This window comes from Bolinopsis microptera, chromosome 11 (assembly GCF_026151205.1).
Source record: "Bolinopsis microptera isolate Bmic1 chromosome 11, MBARI_Bmic_1.0, whole genome shotgun sequence".
In the NCBI taxonomy this organism is placed as follows: Eukaryota; Metazoa; Ctenophora; class Tentaculata; order Lobata; family Bolinopsidae; genus Bolinopsis; species Bolinopsis microptera.
In genome coordinates, this window is record NC_087082.1 from 10,053,642 (window position 1) to 10,071,928 (window position 18,287).

At 38.0% G+C, this 18,287-nt stretch overlaps 1 protein-coding gene across 2 annotated transcripts in view; it reads left to right on the forward strand.

Annotated features, from left to right (window-relative positions):
• LOC134823127 (glutaminase liver isoform, mitochondrial-like) overlaps positions 1-18,287 on the forward strand; it is a 112,286-nt gene that overhangs the window by 91,928 nt on the left and 2,071 nt on the right. Inside the window, exons 2-17 of one of the 2 annotated variants that reach the window (XM_063834472.1) lie at positions 6,104-6,264; positions 6,514-6,708; positions 10,191-10,274; positions 11,707-11,793; positions 13,054-13,089; positions 14,118-14,251; positions 15,264-15,396; positions 15,583-15,696; positions 15,947-16,048; positions 16,182-16,363; positions 16,524-16,635; positions 16,840-16,971; positions 17,128-17,226; positions 17,458-17,595; positions 17,832-17,971; positions 18,124-18,264. In XM_063834472.1, coding sequence (XP_063690542.1) covers positions 6,108-6,264; positions 6,514-6,708; positions 10,191-10,274; positions 11,707-11,793; positions 13,054-13,089; positions 14,118-14,251; positions 15,264-15,396; positions 15,583-15,696; positions 15,947-16,048; positions 16,182-16,363; positions 16,524-16,635; positions 16,840-16,971; positions 17,128-17,226; positions 17,458-17,595; positions 17,832-17,971; positions 18,124-18,264 — 1,986 coding nt within the window. In that variant the 5' untranslated portion in view covers positions 6,104-6,107. The remainder of the gene's footprint in view (positions 1-6,103; positions 6,265-6,513; positions 6,709-10,190; positions 10,275-11,706; positions 11,794-13,053; positions 13,090-14,117; positions 14,252-15,263; positions 15,397-15,582; positions 15,697-15,946; positions 16,049-16,181; positions 16,364-16,523; positions 16,636-16,839; positions 16,972-17,127; positions 17,227-17,457; positions 17,596-17,831; positions 17,972-18,123; positions 18,265-18,287) is intronic. The other variant, XM_063834473.1, reaches the window with a different exon arrangement.

Sequence of the window (18,287 nt, forward strand, 5' to 3'; positions counted from 1 at the left end):
CTGCTGCACTGTTGTCTACTTGCTCGCTGTAGAGTGGCTGCAGTAACAACAGTGCTGCACCGATTGTCTACTTGCTCGCTGTAGAGAGGCTGCAGTACCAACAGTGCTGCACCGATTGTCTACTTGCTCGCTGTAGAGAGGCTGCAGTACCAACAGTGCTGCACTGGTTGTCTACTTGCTCGCTGTAGAGTGGCTGCAGTACCAACAGTGCTGCACTGGTTGTCTACTTGCTCGCTGTAGAGTGGCTGCAGTACCAACAGTGCTGCACTGGTTGTCTACTTGCTCTCTGTAGAGTGGCTGCAGTACCAGTAACAACAGTGCTGCACCGATTGTCTACTTGCTCGCTGTAGAGTGGCTGCAGTACCAACAGTGCTGCACTGGCTGTCTACTTGCTCGCTGTAGAGTGGCTGCACTACCAACAGTGGTGCACAATTTGTCGTCCCCTGTGGTACTGGTATATAGCCAGCTTCTGTTTCTATGATATACCGTTTTGGTGATTTTTTAATAAGTGTTTTACTCTTTTTCTGAACTCTATAATGTGATTGAGGAGTGATTATATTTGTCCTAGTATACTAATAAGCTAATATATTAATCGGCTACACACATATCTACGCATATATAGGGACACACACTAAAATTAATAGAAATAATTACCAGACTTTATTATTCACGGACCTTATATAATGCCACAGGCATTATTTTCACGGACATAACTATTCACGCTCAGGTCTTCAGCGCAAAAGTAATGTCTGTGATAATTTGACCGATAAGGTATTGCGTTGAAATTTATATCTTGTTTCGATCAGTCCCCTTGGGCTGCAATATTACGTACTCACACTTCACAGTCACATACAACTTTTTTGCCCGATATAATTACTGCTTGCTATATTCTGAGGTATTGAAACACGCCTCTCTACCTATATATACTTAGTGACTATTGGTCCTCAGTTTTCTGAACTAATAATCCTATTGGAGGGATGATATATACACACTGCTAGTCTGCACAGTATACCTTAATCTCCTCTGCAGCATTGATTATATAAGTTTTTGTCGTGCTTTATGCTTTATTCTTTATTCTCATAGCAGAGTTGATGGTATACTATCTCCTAACGTCTAAACATTAAACCTGCTAATAGTTATTACAATTATTTCACCTGGTGGATTCGTGTAGTGTTATTGAGTCTCATGATTTGATAGTTCTTTCATTCAAATTTCTGATTGTTTCTGAATAGACTCAGTGAAGACAGATTCTAATAGAAATAAATAGCTGAATAACGTTTCGACATTTCTACGTCATACTCATATTTTCAGTAAATGTTATAAATTTGTAGTGTTATAATTAGTTTAAACAGATATAATCTTGTACCAGATATGATCCTGTATCAGATATATCCCCTAACATCAGGATTAATAACCCAATATCAGAATATCCTCTGTACCTTCTAACCACCAGAAACTTAGCATCTCTCAGCCCCAATATAGGACCTCTTGTCATATCATGGATCAAGTAGGTTCCACCGGGATCTAATTGTACAACTCATTATTCTGCAGCCTCTATGTATCTCGCTAAGAAAAGCTAAATAAGAAAAATATGTCATATTCATGACGTGAACATTTTCCAGAACTTTCCATAATTCAACATGGATTGAGTTAACAGCCCTACCTTTATTTTATTCCTATTTCCTACCATATAGATGAGCCATGAGGTGGGTATATTGAGCCCTTTATAAAATTCAATACATACGGAGTTAATTTCACGATGAATTCAAAAGTGGAGACACATGGTTATTAAGTTATTAAACCATGAAAGTATTTAAAAATACTTTCATATCCCATTTTACACTACGCAGTACGCTGTAATACACTTTTTATTTGCGTCATTCGTTAACTGTTTTTCATAGTTTGCCATAGTTCCATGATTATCACAGTGCTTGCAAGCCCCTCTATAACTACCACATTTATCTCACAATACTAGGTAACGACCCGAAAGTAACCTAAAGAGATTTTTACAGTATGTGATTGATGTAATGAATCGAAACTTATTACAATTCGTAAGCCGTGAATGAATGGGAAAAGCGAGCGACCGATTCCATTCTCGATATCATTTTTGATTTTGCATTTGCCCAAAACAAATGAATTGCCCAAAACACATAAGATGTCTATTTAACATGTCCATAACAGATAACATGAAGCATTCAAATTGTCCGTTATACCGTCATTCTGTTAATTGAATTGGGATATTTGCCAAGTATGGGGACTGGATTTCAATAAGACCGTTCAATTTAACAACTTTTAGTTATTGTATTCAGATGATTTGTTTGGCGTTGAAAAGTTCTTTGGCATTTCTTTAGCGTATCTTATCTTATCTTATGAGGATTCGTTGCGACGCAACAAGGCCATCAAATGAGTCGACCACCTTTGTTATTTTACTTCGGCATTACCTGCATTACAATGTAAACCAGCACTTTCAAGGAAGAGCTTTACAAGAAGGCCCTAAGGCCAGCAACGGTTAAGGCACTATGCCACACTTTCTTCGCCCGAGGCTTCGCTGTGTTGATAAAGCACAGCTCCTCATTTAACCCTCACACCCGATTTCTCGAGCATTCGGCTGAGTGAACCGTGGGGCTACATAGACCACTCGGGATCCTTAGCAGAGCGTCAACGACGCTCACCCCACGACTAGGCAGGCAGTGGGATTCGAACTCGCAATCTTACGATTACAAATCCGATGATCAACCAACTACGCTACCTGGCCGCACAGTTTAAGTTTTTTAAGTTAAGTTTTTGTAATAACTATCAGGCTTTAGTAGTTAGGATAAACTGCTCTTATTTCAATTTCTTTTATTCTGAAAATCATTTGTCAAGAAAAACCTTAGGGATGAAAATACGGGGATACGTCCATTAGGAAGTGATAATATTTTACGTTGTAATCGAGGGGAAGTTTCGAAATAGCTAAATAATGTTGTCAACGTATTTTCTACACTAAACCTGTATCAGTAGGTAAACGTCCTGATTAAGTCTGTCAGACAACCTGACCGTCGTATGGCAGCGCTTATTAACTCTTTAAGGGGGCATACCCCAAAACAGTGGTTTGTGCCGTCCAGACCTAATGACCCTGATTTTTTGGCTTATTGCAGATAAAAAATCACATTTTCTCCCATAACTTGAAAGAGAAGCATTTTAGGATGTTTTGTTGTTCATAACTTATATATAACATTATAAGTTGTTTATAACTTATATATATATATAAATGTGCTAGTTGCGGTTGTTTTGCACCCTTCAAAAAGTCACTAGCACAAATTCCTATCAAAATTTATAAAAATCAGTAAATATTAAAAACGAAAAATGTGCCTAAATTTGTTGTTTGGCTTTGAGGTCCAATAGATCAGAAGGTGAATGAGTAAAAACGTTTTTGAGGGCATCAAAAACTGCGCCAGAATTCAGAGAACAATTTGATGTCAAGCATCAAATAATCCGATCTTCCCTGACTGACTTTTTGTTAAAATAAGCCTGAAAAGGACAATTTTAGCTTTTTGACTTTAAAAATTCATAACACACCAGCCTTTATAGATACGATATCAAGATTTTACACACACCTTGACATAGATGTGAATAAACGGCGAGCAAAATTTCAACCCGATACCCGGATACCGCAAGAAATGATTAACTTATAGTTATAGCGTCTCAACCACAAAATAATTTTTTCCGAAAATTGCACTCTTAACCAGGAAATGCTCGATTACAAAAATAGGTATTCTCAAAATAATTTTTTTTTGGTGTGGAAACGGTGCGCTAGAAGGTCACTGAACTGCCTATGAGGTCATTAGGTCTGGACAGATTTGGGGTTTGCCCCCTTAATTAAAGGTTACACCAGCAGGTACAACGAGTCCAGAGGACAGCGGTGAGGGAAGGGGTTTTCTGAGGGCGTTATTATTACATGTTTATAATTATCTAATGAATGCATAACAATTATAGTCTAAGAAATATTTAGGGTTATATTGCCAAAAGCAAAAGTGATTAGTAGTGATTGGTTTCTGGATTTATTACAATGTTGTTGTAACAAACTATGTATCTTATATAATATATGTATATGTATCTTATATATATAATATGTTTGTTGTTTGTTTGTTTGTACAACCCGTCCCAATCTATTACATATCTTTAGTCTATATATTATGTAGAACTATAACCTATTTATTACCTATAAACTACCAATCTAATATCTATACTACGAGTATTCAGTGTAGCTACATCCTATTTATGAGTAGTTACTAGTTAGTACCTACTTCTTTTGATTGGTCGGCGTCGACAGTAAGCCTTCCTTACGGTGGCTTTCGCAACGCGTCCCCATTCTCCAACTCCTGCTGCTGGAGAGAGAGACTCCCAAATTATATACCATAAAAATATTAAACATAAATATCGACAACAGACTCCGAGAGTCTGTTACCACCGCCCCTGGTGCAACCCCGCCGGGTTAACGACAGAGAGACAGTGACTTCCAGGGGAGGTCATGGCCTGCTACGTGCAACTCGTAGGAGTATGCAATGTTCCTGTAACGTCACTGTAGACCGCTCCTCTTTCGTTTTTTTGAGTGGCCAACCCATAACCAAATCCTGGAGTTACACGAGACATGGTAGCCTGTGAGCATGTAGACCGCTCCTCTAACGTTGTTTTGAGTGTCCGATCCATAACCAAATCCTGGGGTTACACGAGACGTGGTAGCCTGTGAACGTGTCAAATCCTGGGGTTACACGAGACATGGTAGCCTGTGATCGTGTAGACCGCTCCTCTATCGTTGTTTTGAGTGTCCGATCCAAAACCAAATCCTAGGGTACACGAGACGTGGAAGCCTGTGAGGCGTGAGCGTGTTAGAGTCTGTTAAGTGTTAGAGTCCTATGGTTACACGAGACGTGGTAGCCTGTGAGTGTGTCAAATCCTGGGATTACGCGAGCGTGCTAAATCACTCTACAGTCGATCTTCGAGATTGTTCTAAAAGGACCCCCAACAGTTGTAATTAACTTCAATCGATGTATTTTCGGACGCTGATTCCGAATCACCCCCCATGACATAGGGGTAAAATGCTCCCCTGACGAGATATTGGCGAAAAACTGTCTCGATCACGTGATATGACCGTATAAGGAAGTTAGTCTAATTTCTCGTTAGGGTTAGGGTTTCAGCACATGCTTTTGCTAAGGATTGGGTTAGGGTTAGGGTTGGGATCAGATTAGAGGGTTAGGATTTCGAATAGTCGTTCAGGACCAGCTAGAGAACGGGTTGAAAAAGTCACGTGACAGTCGAGTGTAGAGTGATTAATCATCATCCGGGATTACGCGAGACGTGGTAGCCTGTGAGCGTGTTAAATTCTGGGGTTACACGAGACATGGTAGCCTGTGAGCGTGTAGACCGCTCCTCTATCGTTGTTTTGACTTTGAGTGTCCGATCCAAAACCAAATCCTAGGGTACACGAGACGTGGAAGCCTGTGAGCGTGTTAGAGTCTGTTAAGTGTTAGAGTCCTAGGGTTACACGAGACGTGGTAACCTGTGAAGTGTGAGCGTGTTAAATCCTGGAGTTACGCGAGACATGGTAGCCTGTGAGCGTGTAGACCGCTCCTCTATCGTTGTTTTGAGTGTCTGATCCAAAACCAAATCCTGGAAGTACCTTATAAGATAAAGATATGTAATAGATATGTAATATAGACGTGTGGCATGATTCCAGTTTTTGCACACTCTAACTCCCACATTCCCCCATAATTTAATTTTACACAAAGGAGCTGGCCGGAGACATTCATACGTGGATCTTTTTGTTTAATCGTACTTTTTGTTCGGTGCCACCTATCCAAATGACGTACACATCTTGCTGTAGTTGCAGAGAGTGATCGTCCAGACTGAACTTCCATTTGCTATTAATCCGTTTATCGCTGTAGTTTGTAAGTTGAATCGCCCTCTTACCCTCTACTCTACACTCACTAACTCTGACAGAGAACTTTATACAAGGAGGGAACGATATTCAGGTCGCTATTCATAAAAGTGGACGGTGATTGACAATAAAAACCGCCTTGATTTACACTAAAATTCCCAATGAATAATCTTCATCATCCCTGATAGCCATGACAGACACAAAGAAAGGAGATGTGAAACTGGAAGAAGTGAAGAAGAGCCCTAGTAAAGAGACCCTGCAAAAGGAGGGGGTCAAGAAGAGCAAGAGTAAGGACGCAGTAGCGAAAAAGGATAAAGGAAAGTCCCCTGAAAAACCGGTGAAACCAGGTAAAGTTTTGCGGACCTTTACCGATAGTTGAAATACGGCATCTAGCAATGCCGATATAAGATGACGCTATCTAGCGTCATCTAGTGCTAGATGTCGAATTTCAACTATCGGTAAACAACTAGTTTTGCAAGTATTGGCCAAACACAGTTTCACTGATCGTGATTTTGTATCTGTTGAAACAAATTCTAAATATTATTTATCACGAATCCTAACTTTATGTTTTGGTTTCAATCCATTGTATTTTTCAGAGATTACAGTAAACAAACCCTCGATTGTAGTAAACACCCCCTCGATTGTAGTAAACACACCTTCAACCAAACCAAAAGAAAAGCGGAGCACCAACGGCATTAAACTCAGTGGTACAGCTGATGATACTGACTACGAAAGTAAAATCATGAAATGGGACACTAGCCCGGATCCAGTTAATCCTTCCAAAAAAGCCCGTAAGTAATACATATTTCTTTGCATTTTGTTACAGTGAGGAGAATGGAAATATTTTCTGGATGGCTGTTTTAACTGACAGTAGTTTTAGACTTATTGTTAGTTTCACCCCAAAGAGTTACATACGGTATAACTGTGTCTCATGTCCGCATTTTAAGGGGGGGGGGGGGGGGGGGGGGGGACAATGGATATTTTTTTGTGAAACTTGATTTCGAGATAGCAGTTGACCAACAAACTAGGACCAGTGACCGAACTTTTGAGGGGGTCCCGGACCCCAACCGCCAAACGGTGCCCGCGGGGCAGCCACGCCCATATTTGGTCCAAATTAGGCCCAATTAAGCCAAATACCCTGAACATGCCCAAAACATAGATTTTAGGTGCTCTACTTGTAGCTAGTGGTCTCCTGAACTCGTATATGAAATATCATCAAGATTGGACAAAAAATGACTGAGTTATGAGCCAAAAACCATATGCCCATATTTGGGCATACGCACCAAATTTGGTAGATTTCGTCCCATAAATTGGTCAAATATCAATATTATTGAATGAAACTTACTTTATATGAAAGGTAAGCCTAAACTACATATTCTCTATAAGTTATAGCTTTATATCTGTTTAAATGTGGATACTAAGGCGAAAAAAACACAAAAAATGAACTAAATTGCCCGTATCTTGGTTCGCGATACTTGCGGAATTGATCTCATTAAAATTGTAACAACTCAATCAGTTTTCAAAATTTTTCCATGAAATTTTCGGAATCGACTCGAAATCGCATTTCCACCTTATTTTGAGAACAGATTTTTGATTTAGGCCTCCAAAAAAATTTGGCGGCCAAATTCCAAAATTCTCCCGGAAAAATTCAGAATTTGGCCGCCAAATTTTTTTGGAGGCCTAAATCAAAAATCTGTTCTCAAAATAAGGTGGAAATGCAATTTCGAGTCGATTCCGAAAATTTCATGGAAAAATTTTGAAAACTGATTGAGTTGTTACAATTTTAATGAGATCAATTCCGCAAGTATCGCGAACCAAGATACGGGCAATTTAGTTCATTTTTTGTGGTTTTTTCGCCTTAGTATCCACATTTAAACAGATATAAAGCTATAACTTATAGAGAATATGTAGTTTAGGCTTACCTTTCATATAAAGTAAGTTTCATTCAATAATATTGATATTTGACCAATTTATGGGACGAAATCTACCAAATTTGGTGCGTATGCCCAAATATGGGCATATGGTTTTTGGCTCATAACTCAGTCATTTTTTGTCCAATCTTGATGAAATTTCAAATACGAGTTCAGGAGACCACTAGCTACAAGTAGAGCACCTAAAATCTATGTTTTGGGCATGTTCAGGGTATTTGGCTTAATTGGGCCTAATTTGGACCAAATATGGGCGTGGCTGCCCCGCGGGCACCGTTTGGCGGTTGGGGTCCGGGACCCCCTCAAAAGTTCGGTCACTGGTCCTAGTTTGTTGGTCAACTGCTATCTCGAAATCAAGTTTCACAAAAAAATATCCATTGTCCCCCCCCCCCCCCCCCCCCCCCTTAAATACAGTATTGTTACATAACGTGCTAAATCAATCTCTACAATCGAACTAAAAGGCCCCCCAACCGTTGAAATCAACCTTGAATCAATATGTTTTTGAGCGCTGTGTCCAAATAACCTCACATGACAATGCTCACCCGGGGAGTTATCGGCAAAAACTGTCTTGATCACTTGACATGACCTTATAAGGAAGTTGGTCTAATTTCTCGTTAGGGTCAGAATTTTAGTCATCATCTGTACTGTTTCGTACTCCAAACTTCCAAGAGGTATCCTTAGTCCAAAGTGCCTAATTATTGCTGTCGTGTCTACTGTCTAACAGTGAGATATTGACTACTACGAACAGTATGACGAGTCATTCAAACAAGGCACGCTTGAGAAGTTGAGAGAACCATTCAAACTATGCTGTTGTTTTTGGTCCGTTTTGCTAATTCTGCTTGTAAATCTCGGTATAAACATAATATTTGCACTACGGTTACTATTAATTCAATTAATTTAGATTAATTTAATCGAAAAATCACCAACCGGCGGAAAAATATTATGCAAGCCACTCAAGTTTCCTTTTATTTTGATCATTTTTTAAAAGAGTTGCTTACCATCGACAATTCTCAGGTCTTTTTATGGTTAAACAGTTTCTTCATCATGCGCCATTGTTTCCTAAATCACTCACGCGAAGAGTCCATAAAAAAGTACAAAGGAAACAAACTCAAGATATGTTTGTTCATAGCTTATTCATAACCTATTTGGCAGAATTTGGTACCGCTAGAAGGTTCGCTGAGTTACTAGACACAGTCTTACAAATTAAGACTAGATTAATCGAATTAAACTAAATTACAGTTTGCCAGGCGTATTGAACATTTAAAAAGATAAGAATTCCGATTGGTTCGCTAGGCCACCGATGCTTACGAACACTATGCTACAGATAGAGGGTCAGTAATTTTCTTGAATGACCACCAAAGTTTTCTTCTATTTTGGTTTTAAGTTCAGCTTACTATCGACTATTTCCTGGAATCTTTTTGAAACCCAGGCACCTTCGTTATGCGCAATTAATAGATCACTCTCTAGCCACAAAACTATTAACATATGTTTATTCATTACCTATTCATATATCATAAACCTGGAATTTGCCGGTTTGTGGACCACAAGTTTAAGATCATTTGGTGGATCAGTGGACACAATGTAACAAATTGAGAGTTCATTAGTCAAATCCTGAATAAACAAATCCCAGTTTGTCACGGGGCTAATAAGTTTAAAGTGGGTTGAATTCCTATCGCTTTGCTGAGCTGCACCGATGCTTGCCAACTCAGGACCGCACATTATATGGACTCGCTTTAGTGGATGAGCTGGTAAAGCTTCCGGGCAAATTTCTGACTCTTTTTGGGACATTCAGACAGAATTATAATAATATGGGTGGAGCCCAAATATTCATGTTGTCTGGAAACGTGGAATTAGCCATGCAAGGCGGCAAGTGTGCATACCATGATTGGGATCAATTTGTGTTATAACTCAAGTAATCCAAGATTGATTGGTATTGGTAAACTATAACAGGTCAAATAATAATACAGGTGCATGATTCAATGTTTTGTTGGCCCACACTCTTTTAATCCTACATAACTCTTATATAACTTATCCCTCTTCAATCTCGGCCGGACAAACTGATTCAGCCACAGCCCGCTATGGCGCTATTATAAGTACACTCAACGCATGAATATACCTACAAATATTTAACGTGGTTTCATATATTCATGTTAGATATTACGAATAATCCTATATAATAGGACATGACGCAACAAGAAACACATAGTTCGTCTCTCCTCGGTCTTCTTTTTTGTGTGCGTTACATATTTTGCTTTGTGGCTGTTTACTTTTTATAAATACAATCAAGATCAGTTGTAATACCGAATATATCACGCGCCGAGAATATCACGTGACCACTGTTTTAGTTCCTACGGTGATGGTGGAGACTGTGGAGCACGTGACACCCCAAGCTGCTGGTAGTAATGGGAACCTTGAATACTCCAAGAAACGTAAGGGAACCAGGCTGCTGTACAATGTACATGTACTAGTACTACACGTTAAATGTGCACCACTTAGTAATTGGAATGTGCTAGTGAGTGTATACTATTGTTTATGTTTGAGGTTTCGTGCGTGTATGTGATCCTCATGAAGATCTCGAAACATATCATAACATAACAATGGTAATGTGCATCATGATGCTCAGCTTTCACGTCAGGCTGTTTGATTTCGGAGTTAATGTTAACAATTTGCTTGTCAGAATCTGTTTGCTGAAATGTCGGAACCTATTATTAGTCACTGTCATTAATTATGTATGGTGTGAATTTGTTTGCTGAAATGTCGGAAGCTATTATTGGTCAATGTCATTAATTATGTATGGTGTGAAATTGCATTACCCGATGTGTGTTATTATAATTTGCATGTGCATCTGCCATGTATTTGCTCGTTAATTTATAATTAAGTTTTGATTGGTATTTTAATTGGTACAACCTGATGAAACACAATTATTCGTTGTTGTCGTTTGCATGAAATTTGAGAATATTCAGAGCTACTTAGAAATACCACTTCATTAAGAGGAGGCCGGAAGCCGCTATAACTCTTTCCACAAAATGCCGGTGAATTCATTATTTTAATTAACTGCCAGAAAATAATTGTCCGATAATCAACAAGAAATTTCCACTTTTCTAGTTCAAAAGTTCATACTCCTACCTATAAAAACTTGTAACTAGCTCTGCCCGGTTATGGTTAATAACATAATCCAATTATTGTTTTCACAGAATATGCTTAATGCCACTTGGCTGGGTTCTAATGGAACAAAAACATTTTTTATCACGTTGGTATAGGTTTGTGAACAGTTGTTTTGTGAACAGTTTGACTTGTTTGGACAAAAAAATACAAATTGTCTACATGTGCATCGCTTTGTGAATATGTTTTTATAATTTTATGTGATTTTTAGTCATTTATTATTCGGAATTTGGTCGGATCTAGCAATATTTTGGTTTGCTTAAAATAGGAACCGACCGGACAAATCCGGTTCCACCCGGATATCCGACTTTTATATCCGGTTCTGGTTCTGGTCAAGTTTCCGAAAATTTGACTTTTATTTGGATGACAATTGATAGGGCATGAAAACTGTTAGTTAGACTGTAAACAATAAACATTGTCTTATTGTGTAACTTCAAATGGATTTTACTAAAACAAAAAGTTTTAGTATTGTTAAAACTAAAAGCCCAAAAAAAGGGATTAATTTAAAATTTTCGGCGAGATACGACAACTTAATATTTTTCTTCCTAACATCCGGTTCACTTCCGGTTAAATCCGGCTAACCGAAAAATAGATTGATATCCGGCAAAATCCGGTCTGGCAACCAAAACCTGAGACCGGTCGGTTTCTATAGCTTTAAACAATATACACTTTTTTGTGTTTATGTTTGAATTTTGTCAGGGGAAACCTCACCAATGGCCGATAAGATCAAGAGTGACCTCAAGAACACGGACTTGGGAAAAGTAAACCAGCCATCTTCCAAATCAGGTAGCGTTTTAAACCGCTGTATTTTTATTTATCATTCAGTTAACAGCTAGTTTATTTAGTGTACTTAATAAGTCAACTATAAAAATTACTATCGGAATTGGAAAAGCCGCCCTAAATTACAAATTGTGGTTATTCCATTGATCCACAGTTCTACTTTTCAGCTGTTAAAAGCGGAAGCCTTCGTAAAATTCATATTTGCAATAGAAGAATAAATTAATAACAATCAAAGCCATTTACTGATTAAGTGATTGGTAAACATTTTAAAATCGAAGGCAGAAATGTACCGAAATAGAATTTGTGGTCATATATTCCATTTTGCTTGTCATAAGCGATTCAAATGTTTTCTAACATGTCATATGTTTCCTATTTTGCGAATCTTCATTTTTGGAAAAATACACATCTTTCATCACGAAAAAGTAGTTTTTTAAAAAGGATTTCTTTCTAAAAATGTACAAATTAATTTAATAATGGATAGATCTTAACATAATCGTTTAAGAAAAATCACAACAAATCATTTGACGTTTATCGTTTAATGGTAAGACTAAGTGGCAGGATGCCAACCTTGCATGAGTCTGGCGTTTACTACCACTTGCCAATAATATATAAATATAAGAAGAATTACGCAAGAATGAAAAATGCCAATTTTATGAAATATTTGACAAAATAATCAAACGCTTATGTATCTTATCGAGTTTAGATAAGATTATCCGGCCATAATGTTTCATATTAAGTATTAAATCTGTTTCATTGCCTTTTTCCTGACTCAGATTCAGGCGTGCAGTGTGAGTTTCATGCCCACATGGATTGAGTTGAGGATCGAATTATTTTATGATCCGTTTACATACCACGTACAATATTATATGTTACACGGCCACTGCTGCAGTCTTCCAAGTTTTAAACGTAGAATTCTTAGGACAACCTCAGTTTGTTTGCATTTAGCAGTATTCATGAGCGTTAACTTTATAATATTGTAATAAACTAATTTTGCAGTTTAACAATGATCATTTCCATTAACTTCTCAATAATCAATTTTTCATTGAGTTTAAACTGTTTAAACTGTTTTCGATTGAAAAATGAAATAACACAAGCGATTATGGATAAACATGCTCTGAAGTGATGGTGCAACGTCCAGAAGACATTGATAATCATTAAGTAAAGTAAATGAAGTACTTACTACTTAGTTAAAGTATAAAAGTATAGTACTAAAAACCTGACAAGCGATTGTATACTCATAAGACTAAATACGATTTTACTCTTTAGCTAGCAGTTCAGCGACGCCAAATAAAGATCTAAAAGGTAAATCCTGATTTGTGACTATCATAAGTATGGGTCATATTTACCTACAGGTAAATTATACGGTAAGTAAGCAGAGATCATTTCAGATCATTAAAGAAACCTTGGAACTCTTGAAGCATGATAAAACTTGTAAGCAATGCACAAACTTGAAATCCCGCTGTTAGGTTGTGCTCTGGCTAAAATTAATTAGTAATTAATTAGTAATTAATTAGTAATTAATTAGTAATCAATTAGTAATTAATTAGTAATTAATTAGGTCTTGAAGGCTGACCTTGAAGCAGTGCTCAGTTCCTCTATTTTCATCGGAAACTATTTTTCGAACTTTTTGAGACTTAGAATTGACATTGGTTAGGAAATCTGTTAATAAGATTATCTCAATTTTCTCTTCAATATTATGTTCTTTTTGGTAATAAGTGATAACGAACAACATGATGAGTTGTTTATAGTTTTCAAGGTAGTTGCTAAGATAGTAAGATGGGTTTTTGCTTTCTGCACATTTTTGGCTGCAAAGGTGTCAATAATAAATCAATTTTACATCAAGCTGTTAAACATTGCGTTGAACTATTAACGTAACATAAGCACACTTTTAGCCAATAATCTACCAAGAAAGCAAGACAGCTGGCTGTGATTATTTCATAAACGTTATCTCATAACTTATCTCATAACTTTATTTACTGTACCTTACAAGTAACGAAAATATTGATGCCGTTTTTGTTTGGAATGGTGCAACTGATTTGTAATGGTGAGACTTATTTGGAATGATGATTAGCTTTACAAAATAGTTTTGCTATCTATTTTATTTGGCCATCGGGAAGCTTTCAAACGATTTCGCTGCAAATCGGGATACCACTCCAGACATTTGCACTTACCCTTATCATAAAAGCGCAGTTGAGATGAAAACCTTTCATCCTTTACAATCTAGGTTATGTTTCTGGCTGATTTATAATATCTTATGTAGAGTTTCCATCTAAAACATAAAGCTCATTACAAATTGAACTAATTAATACCCTCCCGGCCTCCCCCTCCAGGGAGCAGCACGCCCAACAGTAAAGGTAGCAGTATACTGGATCAACTAGCCGCCATGTCCAACACAGACGACAAGAAGACGCTCTCTCCTAGCCTACTCAGACTCTACATCGACGAGATGGATCAGAATGGTCAGGTTAGTAATGTGATTATTTGGGGGAAGCGGGTTTTCAGGTGTTTATGGTGAGTTGGTCAGTGTAGTAGCCACCACTGAGTTAAGAACATTTTCCAAGGGAGGCTTCTCCAATATTCCTTGCACAACCTTCCACAACTCAGATCTCATTCAGATGGGAATCCAATTGGTGGTAACCATCATATAAGTATTCGATCTATTCTCGTTTTTTATTTTGTTGAATATCGTAGATGCCTGCTGTACAATATGCATTCCGCTTATTGAACAAACAGAAATCTTGTCTCTATGTATACCCGGGGTTGATTCCTAGTATAATCCGACGTAATATACTTTGTGGAATTTGTGGAATACCGTCGATCTAGCCCAATTAATTTGTCTTTAAAATGTATTAAAACTTCCTTTATTTTGTCAAAAACCGGGTCAGTCCGTGTTTAAGCAATCCATCCTGACAGATTGAGATTCTAATTTTAGGGAGATGAAAGGAATACATGCAATTCACATGACTAAGACCGGAACATTTAATTTTGTTAAGGGCCAATCCGTGGTATTCAGCTACGGCTACATGCTCTACTGACTGAGGCGCGTCAAGTTCTTTTGTAGAATTTAGAACTTATAGCTGCAGATTCAATAATCCATGAAAAATCAAAGAATTATTTTATACTTTTCCGAGTTTCCAAGAAATTAAATGAGACATCAAGTAAGGGTTATTTATTTAGTAATATACCAAATGAGGTTTTTCAGAAGTCAATATCTTATATTGGAAACAGATAAAGTAAGAAAGTAATGCAGTTATTCATGGAATTTGTTTTATGATTGTCCACTGCCCTTCAGCAGACTCCGAGTCAAGTTTAGTCGAAAGTTTTAGAGGGAAGGAGGGTTAGAACAAAAAGAAAGCTAAAAAGAAATTTGGATGAGCGAGCGGGGTTTTTGCAGTTTTGTCATATTATTGTATCCTATGTGAGTTCTCTATAATTGCTAAGCTAACCATACAAACCTCTAATCACTTCACCCACAGGTGTGTATCAGGGACTTCCTCCGTCATCTTAAGAGAACAGGGCTGCAGCCCTTTAGGGATCCACGTCTCACCGACCTCATGAACAACTTGTCTAACGATCCGTCTGGAGTCCTAACCATCAACAGTGAAATTGGTACAATTAATATGTTGAATATTTTCAGCAACCCCATTTTAAGAGATTCAATTTAATTGTGTTTTAAACCTGACATACAAAACCAAATTCTCACCAATCCGACGGAACCTAGATTTTAGTGGAGGCATTATAGGTAAGACATTGTGGTACCATTTACTTATTTACTTATTAATTACATCGTGACAGGTTGTAAGAAGTATATGGATGTGGAGAGTTTTATTGAAGCCACCTCTCCTGTTGCCTACATTCTCAACAAAGCACTCAGTTCCAATCTCATTATCCCCGAGTTCTCAGACTTTTGTGAGTTTCCTAAAATCTCTTATAAGTTTTAACCTCGTTTTAACCCCGTTTTAACACGTCGATAGATCACAGTCTATAAATGTTATTTATTTAACTGGTGATGTTTGTTTCGAAAGTGATATTTGATCCGCGTGAAAGGTTCTAAAGACATGTATATAAATTACAATAAACTATAATCAAATACAATAAACTACAATCAATTACAATCAATTACAGGCAATCACAATCAATTACAATCATCACTCCACAGGCAAGGAGATTGCAGCTATTTACAAGACACTGCTGCCTATTAAAGGAGGCCTCAACGCTCAGTACATTCCGCAGCTCGCTCGAGTCAACCCTGATTTTCTTGGTAAGTGCTGAAGTGGGGAGGGGGGCGTCCAGCTTGAAGTGGTTAATTATGTAACTCAAAACTCTACCATAATTCCTGGTCACCTTGTTCATATTGCCTTATGAACAGTAAAATTACTCACTAATTTCCACAGGTATCTCTATCTGTACAGTGGACGGTCAAAGGTTTAACATAGGAGACACTGATATCCCCTTCTGCATCCAGTCATGCAGCAAAGCTCTGAACTATGCTATATGTGTGGCTGAGTTGGGTCCTAAGAAGGTCCATCAGCATCTGGGGAAGGAGCCCAGTGGTATTGGTTTCAACCAAATATCGGTTAGTAGCCTAGGTTCTGGGTGATTGCTCGCTTCGCAAATAAACTGGTCAAAGTTTCATTTTTCTTTGTTTATTGGCAAAATCCAGGTTATAAAAATAGTAGTAATTAACTAACAAGTCAGGAAATCCATACCAACGCTCAAAAAACATTTAACTTCAGCTCGATAAGAACGGTCTTCCTCACAACCCTATGATCAACCCGGGGGCTATATCTTGCTGCAGTGTACTTAAGAATGGAATGAGTCTTGACGACAGATTTGACTTCGCCATCGGTCAGTCAAACATAAAAATGCCTACTTATTTGGCCATTTAATGGTCTGCTGGTGATTTTGACTTACAAATCAAAAATCAAATAAAAAATACAGATAAATGCAAAATTTATTTTTTTGCCGATTCATTTCCCTGCAAAATAGCTGTTCAAAGCTCGAACTGTAAATTTATTAATAAATTGATTAATGATCTGCATCTGAAAACAGGCGAGTACAAGAAAATGGCAGGAAATGAGTTTGTTGGGTTCAGCAATGCTACCTTTTTGTCTGAGAAGTCTTGTGCTGATCAGAACTTTGCTATCGGATACTTCCTCAAGGAACACGGTGTCTTCCCACCAGGTCTAGTTTATTTTAAAGTTTTTGTTTTCACAAAAGATTTAGTTGGCCTGCATATTTCGAGAAATTCCATCAGCAACTTGACTGGATTGTGCTCAGTACTTTCATTATATTTAACTTTATAAAGATGCAACAAGGTTCATTAAACATGTTTTGCAGGCACTGAGTTGAAGCAGACACTAGATCTTTACTTCCAGCTATGCTCGGTGGAGGCCACAGCTGAGTCCGCTGCTGTCATTGCTGCTACTCTAGCTAACGGTCAGTCCAACACGCTGTAAATTTGATTAACCACTTTAACCCTGCTCGACGTGCCAGTTGCAGATACTTTAATAGATATCGCGACTGAGAGCTAAAGACGTTATAACTGAAAGCATTATTTTATTGATGTTTTGGGACAAACTGAGAGTCTCCAATCAGTCTCCCATTCAAAAGAGCGAAAACAGGTTATTATCATTATGAAAGCATTATTGTACCTATTCGTTACCACAGGTGGAGTTTGTCCAACAACTCAAGCTTCCTGCATAACTCCGGACGCTGTACGGAACACTTTGTCTCTCATGTACTCCTGTGGTCTGTACGACTACTCGGGAGAGTGGGCCTTTGAAGTGGGACTCCCTGGAAAATCTGGTTAGTTTAACTTATTTTAATTCATTAATTATTTTGATAAATTGTTTCTAATTGTTGCTCGATGATCAGGCTCAATCAACAATTGAATTATATTAGAATAAATAGTTGCACTCTCGTGCCCCTGTTGTTGGATTTAACCTGTTTATCTTCTAGATCCGTAACAAAACGGAGGTTGAAGGCGGGACCGTACTAGATGTTAAGCATATCTTATCTTAACAATTCTTCCTCTTGTTCAGGTGTTGCAGGTTCTATTTTCATTGTGGTCCCCAATTTAATGGGTATCTGTGTGTGGTCGCCTCCTCTAGACTCCCTTGGTAACAGCTACAGGGGTATTCAGTTCGCTAAGATGCTCTGTCAAAGATTCAGCTTCCATCAGGTATCAGCTTCCAGCTCTTTTATTAGAAATCATGACGTTAAAGCTTATCTTTAGCGACGTCTAACAAATCATGCCTAGCATGTTCATCACAATCATCGTGAAGTTTATCAAAGCTGTACGGTAATAAGATAGTAACATATTTTATTGCCCAGTACGACTGCATTAGTGGAGGAGCAAGCAACAAGATAGACCCAAGACGCTACCAGACCAGTGAGACTAAAGAGTCTCAGATCGTCAACATGCTGTTTGCAGCTTCAGCTTCTGACTCTGTGCTTCTCCAAAAGTACCTTCAGGTAACCCAAACCGTTCATCTGAC